Source organism: Dreissena polymorpha, chromosome 7, assembly GCF_020536995.1.
Source record: "Dreissena polymorpha isolate Duluth1 chromosome 7, UMN_Dpol_1.0, whole genome shotgun sequence".
In the NCBI taxonomy this organism is placed as follows: domain Eukaryota; kingdom Metazoa; phylum Mollusca; class Bivalvia; order Myida; family Dreissenidae; genus Dreissena; species Dreissena polymorpha.
The window spans coordinates 31,839,029-31,860,433 of NC_068361.1; the positions used below are offsets into that span (position 1 = coordinate 31,839,029).

At 35.1% G+C, this 21,405-nt stretch overlaps 1 protein-coding gene and 1 long non-coding RNA gene across 2 annotated transcripts; both read right to left on the reverse strand.

Moving 5' to 3' along the window:
- Nucleotides 1-200: 200 nt before the first annotated feature.
- LOC127837232 (uncharacterized) lies at nucleotides 201-3,117 on the reverse strand. Its single transcript, XR_008029184.1, has 3 exons — nucleotides 2,689-3,117; nucleotides 1,305-1,350; nucleotides 201-1,024 (listed from the first exon to the last, which is right to left on the reverse strand). It is a non-coding gene; the product is annotated as an uncharacterized LOC127837232 (long non-coding RNA).
- Nucleotides 3,118-6,776: 3,659 nt separating this feature from the next.
- Nucleotides 6,777-17,932, reverse strand: LOC127839408 (retinol dehydrogenase 12-like). Its single transcript, XM_052367773.1, has 8 exons — nucleotides 17,519-17,932; nucleotides 15,398-15,538; nucleotides 12,682-12,873; nucleotides 10,774-10,932; nucleotides 9,600-9,719; nucleotides 9,231-9,450; nucleotides 7,728-8,317; nucleotides 6,777-7,547 (listed from the first exon to the last, which is right to left on the reverse strand). The coding sequence occupies exons 1-7, from the start codon at nucleotides 17,601-17,603 to the stop codon at nucleotides 8,218-8,220; spliced, it is 1,017 nt and encodes a 338-aa protein (XP_052223733.1). The 5' UTR covers nucleotides 17,604-17,932; the 3' UTR covers nucleotides 6,777-7,547; nucleotides 7,728-8,217.
- Between the last annotated feature and the right edge of the window lie 3,473 nt (nucleotides 17,933-21,405).

Sequence of the window (21,405 nt, forward strand, 5' to 3'; positions counted from 1 at the left end):
AGTAATATATAGACACGTTTTAAACGAATAACTACAAAATTTCAACATATTTTGTACACATCAAATTCCATAATGTTAAACTTTACCTCAAATCATAGACTTTTGCCACGTAGTGAAACTCTTTTTTTAATCAAATCAAATCTTTGTTTCAAATAATTTATAAAATTTAATAAATATATAGAAAAATGAATACGCTTTTATTTAAATATTTCAGAGTTCATAACAATAATTTTAAAATTATGTCATTTAACATTAAAAGATGTCTGAAATGGTTACAATTATGTATATTGTTAACATGACAAGATAAGGGATATCATCTATTTATGTTGATATATGTTTAATTGATATGAACACTGTCTACTAACAGTATTAAGAAAATAATTATGGTACTCGACACATACAGGATTCCAATAAGTAGTACACTGTATACCACTGTCGGCACAGCCTCACTATTTTCATAAGAGTGATAAATGATTCAGTCTACCCCCATGCACATAATCAACAACATATTTCCAAACATTATTGAACTACCGGTAAATCTCTATAATTTCAGTAAAATTGGCCTTGACAAGCTTCAACAAAATCTATATATAATAACAATACACAACAAATAGTATAATTATGTGTTTTGGTATCTACAACAAACCTTAAATTTGTATGCAAAAAAATGTTTTAACAAGCTTAAACAAATATCTTCCAAATATGTGTCTTATTAAATATCGTTTGTATCCAGATTTTGTCCTATACTTGTTGTCACATATTTTGCACTCATATAATATTATTGTCGACAAAAATTTCAACTGAACATTCTACATGTAAACAGCTATCTAATGGTTGCTCGGTGGCTTTTTTCACTTTCATGATTGTTGCAGTCTACCTCAAACAATAAATTATCCACTCCAGACTCAACATTGTATCTGTCTACATTACTAGGGGGAACAGTTACAGATACAAACACACAACTCTGCTTCTCTTCAGTCTCTGCAGTTTCAAACCCGAAAAAACATCGGTCTGTCGTGACATTCTGAAATAAATTATCATAATTATAGCAATTAACATGTGCTAGTGTTCAGACGTCATGGGTTTGAGCCTATCAACTGGCACACTTTTTATCCGTGGTTACTTTACACATGACATGGGCATAGCAGTTAATCAAAGCAGGATAAATTGTTCCAATAAAGTTTAAAATTAATGGTACTCAGAAATTGTACAATAACTCAGTTCACTGATATATCCAGTCCAAGAAATATCGAACAGTAGCCATACGTCCATTTAATTAACTTATCAACTGAGACTATACTTACCATATTCTATCTCGAACTTCAAAGTAAGATGTTAGGGCACTGAAGTCTGAAACAAAAAGAATACAGTAATGAGTGAATTATGAAAAGATTTTTTTTTGTATTTTAACCCATTTATGCCTAGCGTCTAGAAAAAATGCCCTGGCGAATAGCGTAGACCCAGATGAGACGCCGCATGATGCGGCGTCTCATCAGGGTCTGCGCTGTTTGCGCAAAGAAATTTCTAAAAAAAAAATATATTCTGAATATAGAAATAAATATACTAGACATCCCTAATTTTGGAAATAAATTGATCCAATTTAGAAGAATGGGAGAGTCAACTAGGCATAAATGGGTTAAACATGCATCGTGTACAAATAAAAAAGACACTTGCTATAAATGTTGATAGTGAATCAATCCAAAAACGACAAATACCTAACTTTGTGTGCATTTGAAGAGCGCAAGTGTAAACAAGGGAAGTATCACGATTGGGGAAGTATCTTTAAATCTAAACCGTAGGTTACTACACACAACTTATTTCCCCTAATTTTAAACATAATAATCAATTATAATTATAATCACACAACGTAAACAAAAAGGGTTAAAAAAGACTTATTATACAACAATCATATTTTACAATTAACACTGCTGAACTGGTCTCAAAACTTTCTTTTTCAAATTGTTATCGAATCGTGTATATAAATTGTATATCTAAACAATCAACTGGTTCTTATATCTTATAAATATTATTGCTGAATCGGTCGTTCAACAATAGCACGCGTTCTACATCAGATTTTTTTAAGAACCAATACCATGTGTAACCTTAAATGCCTAGTTTGAATAACCTTTTTCAGTGTAGGGTCAAGACATCTTTCATGCGTTAAGACAGTGGTCAGAGCTGAGGGACGAGAAGTAACAGACCCATTTCATTTAACAATATAAAATCAAGACATTCTTAAAATGATTGCCATATCAGCAGAATCCAATACATTCTTTAAACGTGCTATACATGTACTGAAATTCATTAGTCTCGGCTATTATCCGGTGCCTACTTCATGCATTATCCGGTGCCAGCAATCGACACATAAAATGGATGTTTTTTTCTACAAACTAAACCATCACTCATCAAAGCAATCATTTAACAATAATTATGCGGCCGTTTTCATCAGGAAACCAGCTCCGAAATTTAAATTTCATTGTTAATATGGACCAATATTTTCTTCCGTTTCCACAGGTTCTGTGCATAAACTGTTGAATAATATAGGTTCCCACTGGATAATGACGTTTTTGTTACTGAGCACGAGTATACAATTTATTGAATGAATGTCTTAGTTGTTCCGTGGAATATTGGTTAGGTGAAAAATGATAACGTAAAAAAGAGAATATTGAAATAAAAGAACACACCCACCTCAAAACAGTCAATATACTGCCGTTTCGGGTATTATCCGGAAACGTTGAAATGTTTCCGATATTATCCGTATTAGTTAGGCACCGTGTGAATGTACAAATGTTCTTGAAGATTGAATATGTTTGACACACATCCGACTTTAAACTATTGTCCATGCTCTAGACTACCTGGTTTCGAATTTGTTTAACTTCTTTATCCCGATTTTACTAGATATAGTTTAATCGAAAGAAACACCTGAATCACGTATGCACGTCGATCCAAGTAAACATTCATTTATTAATAGATCTGCTTGTCTTCGTAATCCTCATTTTGGTTCCTTAATCATTCCTAGAACGAGATACGAAATTATTTTGATTCTAAGGTCCTACGTTGAACCTACACATGAAAAACATCAAATTATAATCCGAAAGTACATTTAATTTACTTGTTCTTATAAATAGCGCTTAAATAGCCAGGTTACAGAACACTTAACTATTATGGGCTTTTGCGATGCACGGAGCCGGATTAAGTTGTCACACGTGGTCTAATAACAATGTTTCGTGCCATAGCATCCTACTTTTGACTTCATTGCTTGCGTTAAGAAGCTATAACATAATAAACACAATAAGAATTGTATGTGCAATTTAGTGTTTTAGATGGAATAGAAAATAAAGCTTGTTCAATTCATCGAAGGGTATTGCGTTGTAAAAACATACAAGGTAAAACTCGAATAAAACATTGAGCCTTCGGCATTGTTATTCATTTCCCATATGGAGATGACCAAGTCGTGAAGATCGCATTATCGTTATTACCATATACAGTGTGCGTCGGTGCATTGACTGATATGTGAAGAAAAATTAAAACCTAAAAACTACATACACTTGAGAAAGCTTTGCACTTAATTCCTAACATTCAACCCAATATCGTGTGTATATTATTTCTGATGATTGTATATATTTATATTGTATATGTTTGAAAGAGTTATACGCCTTAAATGCATGAATGTTCCTTTAACATATTTACTTTAAACTTTAAAGGCATTTACTGGGAAAAAGAAATAAGCCGTCATTCCTCAACGTTGAATAGTGAAATTAAATCCCCTATTTACATCAATTTTAAAGTTACCGTTTATTTGAAAATTATAGAGGCTTATTACTTTCAACATGTATAGGGTATTGGCATTCAGAATGGACATTACATGTTGATTTACGTCGGTATCACGGATAACTATTCTCCATCTATTTTGAATATTGGCACACTATTGGCCTTATTACAATAATTGCTGTTTTTCCGAAAACATATTTATGATAATTAGTCTACAAAGATAAAACATGATTGCGATGATAGTTCCTGCAGATATAGCATCTTATACAATTATCATTATGAGGCGTTTATGTTCAGAAAATAGTCATTGAATTATTTCATACGAAATTGCGTAAATGTTTTTCATTAATTTCTGTCCCTTAAATTCGCGTTATGTTTAATCTTGAAATCAATACTGTGTTATCAATATAAGTCGAGTGTCGGTACTCCATTCTGTCTGCTCCTGACGATTTACTTATGAATTACTGACCCTGAAATACTACGAGATGGAATTCAATGGGAAATTGTTAATGCGCCAAAAATTGTGTCTTTGTGTCGTATGAACATGCAGAGAAAAGTCCGGATTTCCCTACATTGAACAGTGTTGCATCCGATAGGCTGTACAAAGGCGCAGTGATGTGGCCAATGTTCTGGGGGTTTCTCTCAATTCAGCCATTGAAATATTCGGATTTTAATCAATCGGGTCTCCTGGTGGGACATTTCCCAAAAATGTTTATATACCTTTATATGTTGATAAAGGTAATTTAGGACGAAAGACTTGGTAAGAGAGCTACGCCGAAAAAAACGATATACACCAAATACAATTAAATATTGTTTATGAGATTTCACTCACAACTATTAATAATGCTCTAACATCGGGCAGATATCGGCCGTGGGGTTACTAACGCGTTATAGATGGTGCCATCATCGGGCGAACAAATGAAAACATTTAAAAGTGGTCATATTTAGGATGTCCCAATTGTACAAACATGTTCACGCTCCCAGGACTCTCGTTCACGCATGTCAAGGTCCGGCCCTCAAAGTTACAATATCAGTCAAATCTGTCATCAGCATTTTAATTAAGTAGCATCAGTTTAATGAAAATGTGTCAAATGTAAGCTTCATATGTGTAGCAACTTCAACGGAAATAATAATACACTAAGCGAATAAATTAGACACCAGTAAATTCATTTCTATATAAACCGTGAAAATCAAAAATCGCTGGTGAAGGGATGTTGACGTGTGCCATCTATCAAATGTTTCGACAAATTTTTATTTAAGGAAGACTTAATATATTTGAACAGTTTATTTCAAAATATCAAAACATCTTTGCCACTTTAATATAGCTTTGCATAACATGTTTACAGCATTTGCAATACATAGACGAATAGTTGTTCATATTTGAGCATTAATTGCGTAGTGCAAGACATTCTTCACTACTATGTTCTATATTCAGAGTTTAATTAAGCAACAAGAAGATCGTAAAATACACATAAACGTATCTTTATTTTAAATTTAAAAATTCCGACCATGAATGATAATATTGTAGCACAAAAATAAAGAACAAAGGTAACACATGACATCCTTTTAACGAAATATGTATTACAACACAATTACAAAGGTAACCATGGACATCGTTGTAACGAAATATGTATTACAACAGAATTGCAGAGGTAACACTGGACATCGTTGTTACTAAATATGTATTGCAACAGAATCGCAAAGATAACAATGTACATCGTTGTAACTAAATATTTATTTCAACATAATTGCAAAGGTAACAATAGACGTTGTTGTAACGAAATATTTATTATAACAAAAATTGCAAAGGTAACACAGGACATCTTTGTAACGAAATTTGTGTTACACTAAAGTTGTAAAATGTTGCAATTTTTCCGGAATTCTGTTTAACAATATATAGAGGATATTTGTTTGATTTGGTGGTATTATCGATTTCAATTCACGAGTGATCACAGAAAATAAAATGCGCCACTCTATTTGCTCTATGATCATGAGTGAATTAAAATCGAAATTCCACCGAATCCAACTAATTTTCTTTTTATTTTCTGTTTAAAAATGATTATTTTTGTATTTTAATAAAAATAGTTCCGGTAAAACAATGAAAATTAGCAATAATTGTCACTGTTATTTTTAACTGTTTGAAACAGTAAATTATCATGTTTAATTGTCCCCTACCGGTGAAACCGGAGGGGACTTATGGTTTGCACTCCGTCTGTCTGTCAGTCTGTCTGTCAGTCAGTCCGTCACACTTTTCTGGATCCTGCGATAACTTTAAAAGTTCTTAAATTTTTTCATGAAACTTGAAACATGGATAGATGGCAATATGGAGATTATGCACGTCATTTCATTTTGTGCCTATGTCAAAAATTATGGTTGCTATGGCAACAAATATTAAACAAGAGCACCGCCTTGCGGGTGCAGACCGCTCATCTATTTTCTTTTTATAGGTGAAGGGACTCTCATTTTCAATCACAAAGGAGGGAGGGGCGGAGTGAAGAGGGGTGTATAGTGTGGGGGTGTGGAATTTATAACATTATCTTCCAAAAATGCGAAAAAAACGTGAAAAAAAAAAAATCGGGGGGGGGGGGGGGGGGGTGGGGGAGGGGAGATTTTTGGGTGCGATGGTTGGACGGTATTTCAAACATAAAATAATAAAAATAAATATTTGTGTTTTTTAACCGTTTCAAAAAAAAATAATTGTGGGGGTGGGGTGGGGGGGGGGGTAAAGTGTGAGTGTGTGGTGGTAATTTGTGAGATGATCTTAAAACAAAAACAAAAAAAATTAGGGGGGGGGGATTCGGGTGGGGGGAGGGGGGGATGGGGGGGATTCTTGGGTGCGAGGTTGGACGGTATTTCAAACACAAAATAATAAAAAAAAATATTTGTGTTTTTTAACCGTTTCAAAAAAAAATTGGCGGGGGGTGGGGTTGGGGGGTATAGTGTGAGGATGTGGTGGTCATTTGTGAGATGATCTAAAAAAAAAAAAAAAAATTAGGGGGGGGGGAGGGCACAGGGGATGGTTTGGGTGGAGTCTATTGTGGTATGTCAGGTAAGAGTAGTTTTGTCAAAGTATCAATCAAATCTAATCATAAATAAAGAAGTTATGGCAAATAAAGCAAAATTTAATAATTTGACCTTGAGAGTCAATGTCATTAAAAAGTCAAGGTAAAATTCAACTTGCCAGGTACAGTAACCTCGTGATAGCATGAAAGTATTAGAAGTTTGAAAGCAATAGCCTTGATACTTAAGAAGTAAAGTGGATCGAAACACAAAATTTAACCATATATTCAAAGTTACTAAGTCAGAAAAAAAGGGCCATAATCCCGTAAAAATGACAACCAGAGTTATGCAACTTGTCCTTTTACTGTACCGTTATGATAGTTTGCGAGTGTTCCAAGTATGAAAGCAATATCTATGATACTTTAGGGGTAAAGTGGACCAAAACACAAAAATTTTCAATTTTCTAAGTATAAAAAGGGCACATAATTCTGTCAAAATGCCAGTCAGAGTTACATTACTTTGCCTGCACAGTCCCCTTATGATAGTTAATAAGTGTTGCAAGTATGAAAGCAATAGCTTTGATACTGTAGGAATAAAGTGGACCTTAACACAAAACTTAACCAAATTTTCAATTTTCTAAGTATAAAAAGGGCACATAATTCTGTCAAAATGCACGCCAGAGTTATCTAACTTTGCCTGCCCAGTCCCCTCATGATAGTAAGTAAGTGTACCAAGTTTGAATGCCATAGCATTGATACTTTCTGAGAAAAGTGGACCTAAACGCAAAACTTAACCAAAATTTTCAATTTTCTAAGTATAAAAAGGGCTCATAATTCTGTCAAAATGCATGCCAGAGTTATCTAACTTTGCCTGCCATGTCCCCTCATGATAGTTAGTAAGTGTAAGTGTACCAAGTTTGAATGCAATAGCATTGATACTTTCTGAGAAAAGTGGACCTAAACGCAAAACTTAACCAAAATTTTCAATTTTCTAAGTATAAAAAGGGCTCATAATTCTGTCAAAATGCATGCCAGAGTTATCTAACTTTGCCTGCCATGTCCCCTGATGATAGTTAGTAAGTGTACCAAGTTTGAATGCAATAGCATTGATACTTTCTGAGAAAAAAGGACCTAAACGCAAAACTTAACCGGACGCCGACGCCAACGCCAACGCCAACGCCGACGCCGACGCCAAGGTGATGACAATAGCTCATAATTTTTTTTCAAAAAATAGATGAGCTAAAAAAATAATAATAATATACTGACAATGGTGGAGTTTCACCGGTAGGGGACCATATTGCTTGGCAATCTCTTGTTCACGGATATTTCTCTATAAACCACCGGAAAGCATACAATAATTATTACTCATCACCTGCTGAAAATCACCGAAATCGTCGAAAAAAGTTTATCTCTGCAAACGTTTTGAATACAACAAGTAGTGTCACATTCACTGGGTCAGTCCCACCATCTTCTCAGAGACTGACCACAGCTTGGAGGCCATGGCATCATCCTGAGCAAGGGCTGTGGGTTCGAGCACCGCGCAGTCGCTACAAAAACACCGGAACAATTTGATATGAGACGCGCTCTGAGAAAAGGGTGTGGGTTAATAAATGTACGTAAAGTATCATAAGCATACGCTAGTCTGGGATGACACTTGCATGTGATGGCACATGCATTAAACCCCCTTTTCTCAAAGCACGTCTCATTTGATTTCTTTCAAACAGATTGCTCGTAGCTTGCTAATATAACATTCAAAGTGTATACTAGCAGCAGCGTGTCATGATACTTGTATATGGTATTTAAAAGTAACCAATCGTCAAATAAAACGTCTTTTTCACGTTTTTATCGTTGAACAATTATTGTGTTTGACTCTTAATTGTCGGACAATAGAATAATTAATACGTAATCCGGTACACTTTAAAAGCGTCCGAAACCAAATATATACGGTAGACTGTTAAAGCCACACACCTTATTTGGCATAGTAAATTTAAGTATAAATAAGAAACATATTTTATCGATGCCAATTAGAATATATATGGTGGTTACAAGGAAGAAATCCGTCTTTTTTTGCGCTTTAAAACTTAACAATAATCGCGTTTGTCGAAATGGACGTATACGTCTAGAAATCCTACTTTCGGTTTTAAAATATAAAAAAATTACTTGCTCACTAGGCTATTGATTTAATGACAATTTCGAACACTTTCAAATTGCATCTATATGCATTGATTAACATATATTTCATTTCAAGGTGTGTGGCTTTAAGTTCGTCAGAACCTTGAAGAACAACTGAAACATTATTCAAAAAAATATATATATATCAAATAATATAAATATATCAAATATTAGATAAATCAAAATACTTAAATGATGTAAAAAGTTCAAGGATCACAAACCATTAAATTGTTAGGTAGATAGAGTTAGTGTCCGGAATCATGGAACAAAACAGTAGGATTCAGTTACCTGAAGTACTTCCCAGACTGCTGCTCTACTTCCGGCGCCAGGGCGCAGTGCAGGGTGGTCTGAGCGCCCGCCGTCGTCGTCTTCATCAGGTGCCTGATCAGTCCATGGTAGAGAATGAGCACGGGCAACCGGAAGTAGATCGGGAGTTCCCGGCTGATGTTCATGCCAAGATCCGAGACCACCCCGCCCGGATGTAAGCTGACTACAGTAACACCGGTACCTGGACAGTTTGAGATTGGTTTATTGGGTGGCAAGACATTTCAGATATTTTAGTTGTTTCTGAGACTGATTAATTATGGTGATACCCGTTATATAAAGCTGAAATGTGATCAGCGTATTTAGGCGCTTGCAAGCTTATTTGTTTCGTACCTTTCAGTCGTCTGTCAAGCTCCCGCGTGAAGAGGATATTAGCCAACTTGCTCTGGGCGTATGCATAAAACGGTCTGTACGTTTGCTCGCCATTCAGATCCTCCAGGTTGATTCGACCATCTGAAACATTGTAAAAAGCTTCAACATCCGCGCAGAGATTTGACTGGGACCAGCATAGCTCTATCAAATCCCTAGCGTTATAACCAACCACGTGATGATAGCCGAGCCACGTGGTAAAATAATTTTCCCGTTGTTATTTTAACCTTGTTTTTAATATAGTTTTTTTTATTATGAATTTTAAGTTATAAACTATTTTTAAAATAAAAAACAAAATGATACTACTTTTCATAATATAATACTGGAAAAAAATCCTTCCACATCCGGAAAGATTTTCTTGTGATGGCAGAGAGGGTATGTGAGCGCATGAAACGACAACTCTGCGTGGAGAATGAAGAGCTTTATCACGGACAAAGAACAGCAGTTTTATACCGGGTTTAAGTTGGCATTGTTCTATAAAGATAGCTGCAATACTAGTTAGTTATGGCAGGATGCATATTTTAGTTTTCAATTATTTCTGTAACCATAGCAACCACAATTATGGTCTGACGAACAAAAACTGAAACAACGTGTATATTTACCATTTGGCCCTATATCCACATTTCGAGTTTTATCAACCTAGCTGAAGTCCTTTTTGAGTTGCCACAGGATGCATATTTTAGTGTTCAATTATTTATGTAACCATAGCAACCACAATTATGGTCTGACGAAACAACTGAAACAACGTGCATATTTACCAAATGGCATTCTATCCTCATACCGAGTTTAATCAACCTAGCTAACGACCTCTTTTTGAGAGATGGTAATCACGTGACGTTCAAAATGGCGACGGCTGTGGCGCAACAGGTATTTTTCGCCGTTTTATAACCTTTATTACTTTTGTTAAGTTGTTAAATGCCGCTAACTTTCAAACCATATCCGTAAGAAAGTGATAAGCGTTTATTTCGTATAAATATATGTTTGATATCTCGACTTAACTCGTTACGAATTTTCTTAGCGGAAGCTGTAATTGTGTGATCCCGCTAAGCTATTTCGTAGCAGGTAAGTTCGAGATATAGCGCGAATATTAAAACGCCCATATGCTCATATGCTCAAACACCTACTTGCCCATACATACTCATATGGGCCCGCGAGGAAACGTTGATGATTCTACTGGGCGCCGACTTCTTGACAAGGTCTAACAGCAAGTTGGTGAACAGGAAATGGCCAAGGTGGTTGGTGCCCAGCTGCATCTCGAACCCGTCCTTTGTCTTGCAGTAGATCATCATAACGACCCCTGAACAATTATAGTACATGTATACATTTATTGTGTAGGTTATCTCGTATGATAATGGCAGTGAAAGTTTTTGTCCAAAATAACAGCCTTTTACAGGCTGTTTCCCAATGGCAACAAGGAACATTTCCCCCGCCCAAAAGCTGACTAAAATTTCCCCCAAAAAGATGCCGACCACTTCGAATAAACTCAATAATTAGTTTATTGGGTTTATTATACAGCGATATAATTCCGTAGCAAATTATTATATAAATTGTAAAATGCAGTTAAACATGCACGTATACGCAATTACATGTAGAATACTGTTATTTAAAATACCATTAATAATGTTTCATTTGTCCAAAGTTCTTGGTTTATCGCGCTATTTTTCGCAATTTAAAAGGCCTATGCTGTACAAATTAAAGAAAAAAAATCACTGGCTATGATCTCGCATTGACAAGATCATATTAAACAGTAAACTTGTTTGGTGATAATGTTGGCACTAATAATGATAATGTCGTGAAAGATAATGATCGAAGTGGAGGAGATAATAGATCGTCGTGAGGTGATGACAGGGGTGATAGATAGTGAAGTAGTCAATAATCGAGTGGAAGTCGTGATGCTTGTGGTGGTGGTAGTCGTTGCGGTGGTGGTGGTTGTGGTGGCAGCATAATGCCGTAGATGATACTGATCGAAGTTGATACAGTTCGCCTTGGCGTAGTGGATATGGCGTCCGCATAGAGATCGGGAGGTCACGGGTTCGATCACCATTGTGGAAGCGCTCTTTAGACACCAAGTAATAGTTCTACCAAGGTCTCAAGACTCTATGCATAGTCCGGCACATAATCTTCTTTCTAGAAGGAGTGCTGTATCGGTAGAAGAAGAAGAAATAGAAAAGATAAGAGATCATCATAAAGTGATGACAGAGATGATAGATAGTAAAGTAGTCCATAATCGCGGGGATGATGATGGTGGTGGTGGTGACATCATTTCGTAGTGATGATATTGACACTGATGTTTACGGCGACAATGATGACGGTGTGTTGATAATGATGCTGATGGTGAACGTGAAGATTGTAATTAAGATTTAGATGGAAGTGGTAAAGGTTATATTTGTTGATAATTTTGGTGCTGGCCATTGTGGCGGGGATGACCCCGGAATACGTACTTACTGGTATAACAGGGCCGTATACGACAGGCCTTTTCCTGGTCATTTTCGGAACAAAATGTATTTTCGGGGTAAGGATTTTTTTCGCTCGAAAAGTCCACTGATTAGGGAAAAACTGATTTCGTATAACTCTTTATACTTATTATATTTTTTAAAAATCATACAAAATGATTAAAGTTATATACCCTGCTAGATTTAATTGAAATAAAACTAAGATATAATACTCATTTATATAAAGACACTTCTTTTTTTGGAAAATGGGAAAAATTGAATGGGGCCCGTAGATACCACAGGAAAATGCCTGTATGGTTAGTGGTTGATAATAATGACTGGCGAGTTTTCTGATGAAAGTGATGCTGATGATGGTTAATATTTTTTGTTAGAAGTAAGATCACACCAGATACATCTTAATGTGTTCACATGTTCATGTATTTAAGTATGTATATATGATAAATATGCACACACATCAAAACAATTGTGTATACCCGCAGCCTGTTCTGTTCTATTTGTATTATTATACCCCATATCACATGTATTAAATGTGCCGAGTGTTATAATAAACTGAAAAACTGGTGATAAATAATATGATGACTGAAGTAGGCTACCTGCATTATTTATAAGGATATCTAGTCGGTCTTCATTTTGGAGCACCTCTTTGACACAGTCTCGGACGGATTCCAATGAAGCTAGGTCCAGCTTGTACACGACAACGTTCAAATTTCCGGTTGAGCGTTTTATGTCGTCTGCCGCTTCTTGCGCGCGCTTCATATCTCGGCAGGCCAGGATCACGCGCGCACCTAAATGTTAAATATCTCTCGACAGAAACTACATATAGAGGGAAGTTTAAATATCACGAATGTTTTTCTTAAATGTACCACCGTAATTTTAGACGATTCACCATCCAGCTGTATATGGTTACTCGCTGAACTTTGAGAAATATATTTGTTTTGTATCTGTTTATTTTTAAAGCTCCATTTACACTCAACATCAACGAATATTTCGTAAAATATTTCGTAAAATAAAGTTTACCCATAAAACATCAGTGTTCCTTATAGCAATAGCCAAAACTTCAACGCCAGATGTGGTATGGAAACATAGATATAACAAAATACAAAATGCTCTTTTTTGTTTTGTGTGGCACAATATATTCTACACATGTTTATGTACCGTGTGAGTGTTCGTGGGTTGTATAAATAGATATCGTTGCGGGAAATTAAAATGAAATATATTTTGCCACAAAAATAACAAGAGGACCATGGGCCTTAAGGCGCTTACCCGAGACCCAAAGGAACTACACTGCCATTAAACTGCACAGGCCAGTGTGCTTTAAAGTTGCTTCCAAGTACTGTTTAACCATGTATTATAATAATTCTTCTTGAAACAGTTTTGCATGTTTTCATGATACATGTTTCGACTGATAAGTTAATTAACATACAGTAAAATATATAATTTTAAGATATTTAAAAAATACATGGAATATTTCGAAATTTAGAATTCATAAAAAATAGGTGCATGTATGAACAATATGTACTGGGGTTATGACATTCGAGACATTTTGCTACACTATTCATTTCAAAATGTATTGTTTGCAATAAAGAACAAAACAAAAAATCCAGAAACTAGAGTGTTAACAAGCTTTTTTTCTACATAAATAAATTTAAGGAAAATGACCCCCCCCCCCCTGGAGGCCATGTTTTTTAACGGACCGGGACCATTTTGGAACTCAACTCTCGTATCTAGAAAACAATTGTTCTGACCAAATTTCATGAAAATTTGGCCAAAAATGTAACTTCTAGAGTGTTCACATATTTTCACTATATACATATTTAGAAAACTGACCCGCCCACTGGCGGCCATGTTGTTTCACCGATCTGGACCATTTTCGAATTCTTCCGAGATATTAATAAAACCAAGTTTCATGATGATTTTTGACCAAGTTTCATGATGATTGGGCAAAAAATGTGACTTCTAGACTGTTCACAAGCCTTTTTTACTACATAAATATAAGGAAAACTGCCCCGCGCAATGGCAGTCATGTCTTTCAGCGGACCGGAACTATTTTCAAACTCAACTCTCGAATCTAGGAGACAAACGTTCGGACCCAAATTCATGAAGATTGGACCAAAAATGTGACTTCTAGAGTGTTCACATGTTTTCACTATATACATATAGATAAAACTGCCCGCCCCCTGGCGGCCATGTTTTTTCACCGATTTGGACCATTTCTGAACTCGTCCGAGATATCAATAAAACTAATGTTTTGATCAAGTGTCATGAGGATTGGGCAAAAATTGTGACTTCTAGAGTGTTCACAAGGTTTCTCTATAACCATATAAAGAAAACTGCCCCGCCGCCCTGGCGGCAATGTTTTTCAACGGACCGGAACTATTTTTAAAGTCATGCAACATATCCTTAAGACAAACAATTTTGACAAATATACATGAAGATTGGGCATCAAATGTGACTTCTACAGTGTTCACCATGTTTTTCTTTTTTTTATAATAGTGACCTAGTTTTTGACCCGGCATGACCCAGTTTCTAACTCGGTCGAGGTATCATTGCGACAAATGTTCTGACCACGTATCATGAAGATCAAACAAGAAATGTGGCCTATAGAGTGTTCACAAGGCAAATGTTGACGACGCACGCACGACGCACGACGGACGACGAACAAAAGGCGATCCTAAAAACGAGCATTCTGTAATCTATGAAATATTTGTTGATTTTGAGTTTTGAATGGGGCTTTAACAATGCAACACGAGCGTAGACATTCCGCACGGCCGGAAAGTGAGATTATAAATCCCGAATTTTTGTCAATGGCGAAGGGTAGAAAAAGGCTGTTTCCCAATGGCAAAAAGTAACATTTTCCCTCAAAATTCTTACCAATGAATATTTCCCAAATATTATGCCAAACTTTTCCAATAAACTCAAAACTTGGTTTATTGAGTTTCTTTTACAGAAATCTAATCCTTAGCACTTTATTATATACATTTTAGAAAGCAGTTGAACATACACTATTACACAATTGGTATACTATTATTTATAATAAAATTTATAATGTTTATATATCCAAATTCCCATGGTTTATCGCGCTATTTTTCCCAATCAAAAAGGCGCAGGTTGTAAAACATTTAGCGAAACAACTAACTGGACTAAATCCAACGCAAGTATTTCGCATGAGCCGGGAGGTTAACGTATGAATATCGAATTTGTTTACCAACTTACCAAGCTGGCCCTGCGTTGCACGCAAATGTGGTTCATGAATACAGTGTTACAACAATGGCTTAGTTATGTTTGCTAGCGAGTGAAGTCTTTACGTACCCCTTATAGCGAGGTCCCTGGCGGTCTCCCTGCCTATACCCGTGTTAGCCCCGGTGATTAGAACAGTGCGGTTGTGGAGCTTCACTGTAGAGCGACACACCCCGCCCTGTAGGTAGCGCCGCAGGGCGAACAGGGCGCAGGCTGGAATGGAAAGCAGCGACGAAATTATGCTTTCGCTATATACTGTCAGCGAGTGTTTTCCTTCTTTATAAAGTACCCGTGAAACGTACTTTCCGAATCGACAGAAAACTACACAATTCCCATTTGCAGTTTGAAAAATTTCCAAAAGGAAGGGCGATTTCGTCAATTTTGTTCTAAAAGTGTATTATCTGCAAGTGAACAATAAAACGAGCACTGACATTGAACATTGCAAGCCAAAATGCAAGTTAATGAATATTTGAATTGGTTTTTGAAATTTAAACCAAGAAATTAAACAGATCCATAATTCCCAATCTTAAGATTTCACGACGGGATTTTTCCCAATATGAGGGTTTTTTCGCGCTTTTTTTACGCAAATAGGTATCTTACCGGTACTTTTCCCAATTAGGCAAAAACTAAATCGCTGACTGTATATTTACATTGATAGAGATTATAACAGAAGCGTTATGGCATAGTATGATTTATGATCATGATATTCATTGTAAAACCATTATAAATATGGGCAATATAGAACATTAACTATTCTAAGGTTAAAATGTCGCACTTATAACTTTATATTTATTTTGAAATTTATTTTTAGAAATTAAAATTCTCTATTGGATTTTTTTACAGACAGTTAATACGATAAGTATATCTGAATCCAATGCCAATATTGTTCAACAGTCTGTCTGTGGCAGAACCACGTTTTAACGACCTATATTCCGTGGTAAGAGATAATGACGCCACATGCACCAAATCTACATTTGTTCAACTATTTTTACCTCTCAGGACATGATCGTCCCCATTCCGTTTTGGGAATATCTGTAAAAAATCAGACATTTTGCCGTATTACTTAAATAAAAATCCAACTTTCTCAACCTTATCATGAACAGTTGTTGGGCGAACGGCCATGTCACTACCCCCACCCCCACAACTACCACACCCCAGCTAATACCCCATCCCACTACTACCCTCACCCTATTACTACCCCACCCCACTACAACTCCCCATTTTCAATACCTTTAAAAAGTATTACATATATTAGACTTTGTTAATGAATAAAATGGTATTGACGACAGTTATAATAGTGTTTGATTATTATAGTCATTTTTGTTAAGGGGCCTTTTCACAGATTTTGGCATTTTTTTAACTTATTCATTAAATGCTTTATATTGATAAATGTAAACATTGGATCATAAAAGCTCCAGTAAAAAATCAAGAAAAAAAACTAAAAAAAGGAAAAGAACATTGCCCGGAGCAGGTTTCGAACCAGTGACCCCTGGAGTCCTGCCAGAGTCCTGAAGTAAAAACGCTTTATCCTACTGAGCTATTCCGCCGAGTACACATTCATGACGTATTTTATACGTTATATAAGCAATCTTCGTAGTTTCACAAAATTTAACGACAAAAACAGAACTCTCCAATTTATTCAATCGTTTCGCGTTGCAACGCTTTATAATTTTTAGGTTTTAAAATCGTCAAAAGATGCATTATAATGGCTATATTAGAGCATGGTTAATGTTCAGTATTACTGTTTCCTCACAAATATCATAACTAAAACGAAAAATTACGAATCTGAAACAACTTTTTTCAATTTGTCAATTTGCCAAAGCGTGAAAAGATCCCTTTACAAGGGGGGGGGGGGGGTGTAGTAGTTGGGGTGGGGGTAGCCCGGTTGTCTTTGCAATGCACAGAACATCCCGGTTAGCAAGTATAGTGATAAATTACCCCGATGTTCGATACCTAAATCAGATAATGCCGTGATATATTACATAATACTTTACGATATGCCGAGTATAAATATTCTGGATTTACCCTATCGTAACCACTGACGGGATAAATGTCAATGTTCTATTAACGTATTAAATATATTTAATGTAATCATATCAAATATATTTAATATAATCATATCAAATATATTTAATCTAATCATATCAAAGCGTCATACACATGTAACGCACGCTTTCTATGTTTTTCACATACCTGTTGTTATTGTAACCGCCACAGACACTCTGTGTGTATAAAGGAAGTCGTTAACATCCACAGAATACTTCTGAAATTGATCCATTGCTGCTACTCTACTTTCACTTTCAAAACAATTGATACACTTTAAGTTGCAAGCGTATTCTTTACGCCTTTATGTCTGTCTTCTTTGATTTAAGTCAAATATATTTTGAGTGTAAGTTCAAACGACATACGACTGTGCAAACATGAAGTTACGCAGTAATATCCATAAGTTTCTATACTCTGTTTGTACCTCATACTGCCTGATTTAAATAAACTATTTACAGTGGATCTATGCATATTTGCTCGAGTGTAAATAACTGCGTGTGGTAAACATTAAGAATAATCGATCTACAGTCTACACGGTTAATGGCCGTTTCCCTATCCGAGGTTATAAACTAAGTACGTGGTTTAAATATAGTTTCAATCCTATAGCTGTTTGCTCGATGTGTTTGTTGTTTACTTCAGCCCAGTATCTTACGCTTCCCCGTTCACAGATTGTATTGAAGTTGCGATTCCCTTTAGATTTAAGTCAAATATATTTTGAGTGTAAGTTCAAACGACATACGACTGTGCAAACATGAAGTTACGCAGTAATATCCATAAGTTTCTATACTCTGTTTGTACCTCATACTGCCTGATTTAAATAAACTATTTACAGTGGATCTATGCATATTTGCTCGAGTGTAAATAACTGCGTGTGGTAAACATTAAGAATAATCGATCTACAGTCTACACGGTTAATGGCCGTTTCCCTATCCGAGGTTATAAACTAAGTACGTGGTTTAAATATAGTTTCAATCCTATAGCTGTTTGCTCGATGTGTTTGTTGTTTACTACAGCCCAGTATCTTACGCTTCCCCGTTCACAGATTGTATTGAAGTTGCGATTCCCTTTAAAATGTATTTTTCACTATTAAGGCTTAGGTTGTGTCTTTCTAAGCCCTTGCCGCTCCCAAAATACCCGTACGCTTTTCCTTTCTTATAGTTGTTCAGAAGTATATTTAAACCATTATTTAGAGTTAAGCAATCCTAGTGTGCTGAAATTCCAGTTCTGCACACGAACGACAAAATAGATTTTTTTGAATTGACTATTTTCTCCTTTCCATTTCATTTTACTATTTTCGCTATTTTAAGAAACATGTTCCATGCATACATTAATCAGTATCCAAATGCATCAATATATCTTATGCCATGACTCATATTACAGAAACAAAACACCATTAATAACTTTACAAGCTATTGTAAGAAATATAATATTAAAATTACGCCTTATATCACAGACGAAATTTTGCAAAATATGTATCACAAACAGTGTTACATTTTACGTTTTTGTAAAATGGGATTTGAAAACAAATATCGATAAATCGTGCTTATACCCAAAACTATATAAAATTCTTCAGTCTCACACGTATGTCATGGATATTTAAATACATAATATTAGTAATGTTCTAGTAAAGTGCGCTGTAAGGGCTTGATATTCTCTGGTGTTTTCCAATCGACACATGTCTATTTATAACTACACTTCACGGTACATTTATGGTATTTCCACTTTCGTTTCACATAAGTCCAGCTATGTAAATGCATCTAAATAAAAAAAATATATACCATATTAGACTTAAGGGGTGTTGCTGCAGTTTTGCTGATGTTTTTCCATCAAATAGATTTTGTTCAAAATTTATATTTAAGATATACATACAAATACTATATAAAAAATGAAATAAAAACATAGGGTCACCGGCCTTGTTTTGATTTTATTCACCAGTATATAACATGTACTTTTTTAATAAAACTGAAAAATCTCTAATTGCGTAAAAATAATTAATAACCTATAATAATTATTTAAGCTAAGATACATCATATACCATTTAATTAAACCACACACTACCAATAAAATGGAGCACACAAGTTAAATTTTAAGAAATTATTTTTTTTAATTGTTTATGTCACCCAAAAAACATCATTGTTTTACTATTTTAACCACATGAATGGAATTTACAAAATTTCTGCCAAACAGAATTCTGCGAAACTGCTCAAATATGTTCATCTACGTATTGTCATTATAAAACACAAATAAAAAACGGGGTCACCGCACTTTTAATAGAGTTTTTTTGTTTTAATTATCCCTACCGTCTAGACGTCAATTTTCATTAAAAAAACAGCTATAAGACAAAACCCAAGTACCGGTACATAGATTGTCAGAAATATGCATAAACATTAGAAATTGTTTTACAATCTTAACTGGGATCACAACAGCTTACCAAAAGACATTAATAAAAAACAATATGTAATCACAAACATAATACCATACAGTATCAAATTCGACCTTAATCATTTATAACTAACATGTTCACAGATTTCGGCATGTTTTGAAGTTTGTGTTTAAATGCTTTAAATTGATAAACGTAAACAACAGGACTCAAGAGCTCCAGTATAAAACAAGTATGAAATTCAAAAAAAGAAAAAAAAAAGTATAAAACAAAAAATTAACCCCGCCTGGGATCGAACCACTTGCAATTGTATTATGAACCAAATCGGTCATTTCTGATGATACTGATAACAAAAATATTGAGTTGTGATAATAGCATCATCGGTGTTGCTATAAATATATCCTCGGTTAAATAAACTGCCGCAACACCCCTTAAGTTTTAATTATATTGAAAACGAGACAGATTAATTAATTTCGTACTTACATGTTTAAACATTAAAAGTAATATACTTGATCATAAAAGACACACACTTCCCGCAATAACTACAGATACTCACCCATGACAGTGCAATATATACTGTTATATGTATTTATTGGCGTCGCCTTCCATTTTTCGAGACTTAGCATTAACAGTCTTAAATGGCACCTTACTTAATTATTGGCATCATCCTGAAGGGCGGCGTTTAGTATGTACTGCATATTTTTTTCGCTTATGGGAGGAGAAGTTATTTTACGTATCAATGTATATATTTTTGTTTTAAGAATATCTTGCATAGTGGTGATTTTTTGCGTCAATTAGTGTTAATAAGTACTGCATTTGTGCATATTACATTTATTACAACATATATTGCCAATAATGCAAAGCTAATTGTTTTAATTAATAACTGATCCACAACTGATCACAGGGGAAAGATCACAGTGGCTGGGCAAATACGCGAAACTTTCTGGTTTTGTATAAAAACAAAATATAATCAAAATATATTTATTTTGTGTTTTTCCGAATTTGCTTATTTAGTGGAGAATCAATGTAGTACGATATTTGACGACCTATCGCGCAAGCAAGTTTATTGGCGTAGTGGTACGAAAACGTACAATGTATTAGTTTACTAATAGACATATAATAACGATCGCTATACACAACTTCAATAGCAAATAGCAGTACATAAGTGAATGTCAGCCGGAATAGCTTAGTTGGGAGAGCGTTAGACTGAAGTTGTTTACGCAACAGTCATCTAAACGCCCCCGGTTCAATCCAGGGTTCCGGCACGAACGGAACAGTTCGGCGGCTGACAATTTTTTCAGTTAGGTTAATAAATATAATAAAGCTTTATTTTATGTAGACCTTTTAAAATCCATTTTACAACAATTGGACATTTGTATTTAAATTAATGGATGCAACGTGGTGACAACGCTAATTAAAATTTCTTACATCACTTAAATATCTTATAAAAATACACGTGTTTTTATATTAACAAATAAATGCAAACAACACATCTATTATCCATGTATTTTTATGGTTGTCTATAATAAGCCTACCCTTACCACATATATAGCGCGAAGCGCGACGCGTATTATTGATTGTAACAATGAGTTGCGATAAAAGAAGCAGCCGCTTATCAAGGAGTAGCTGTGTCCCAGCAACCCGTATCCCTAGAGTC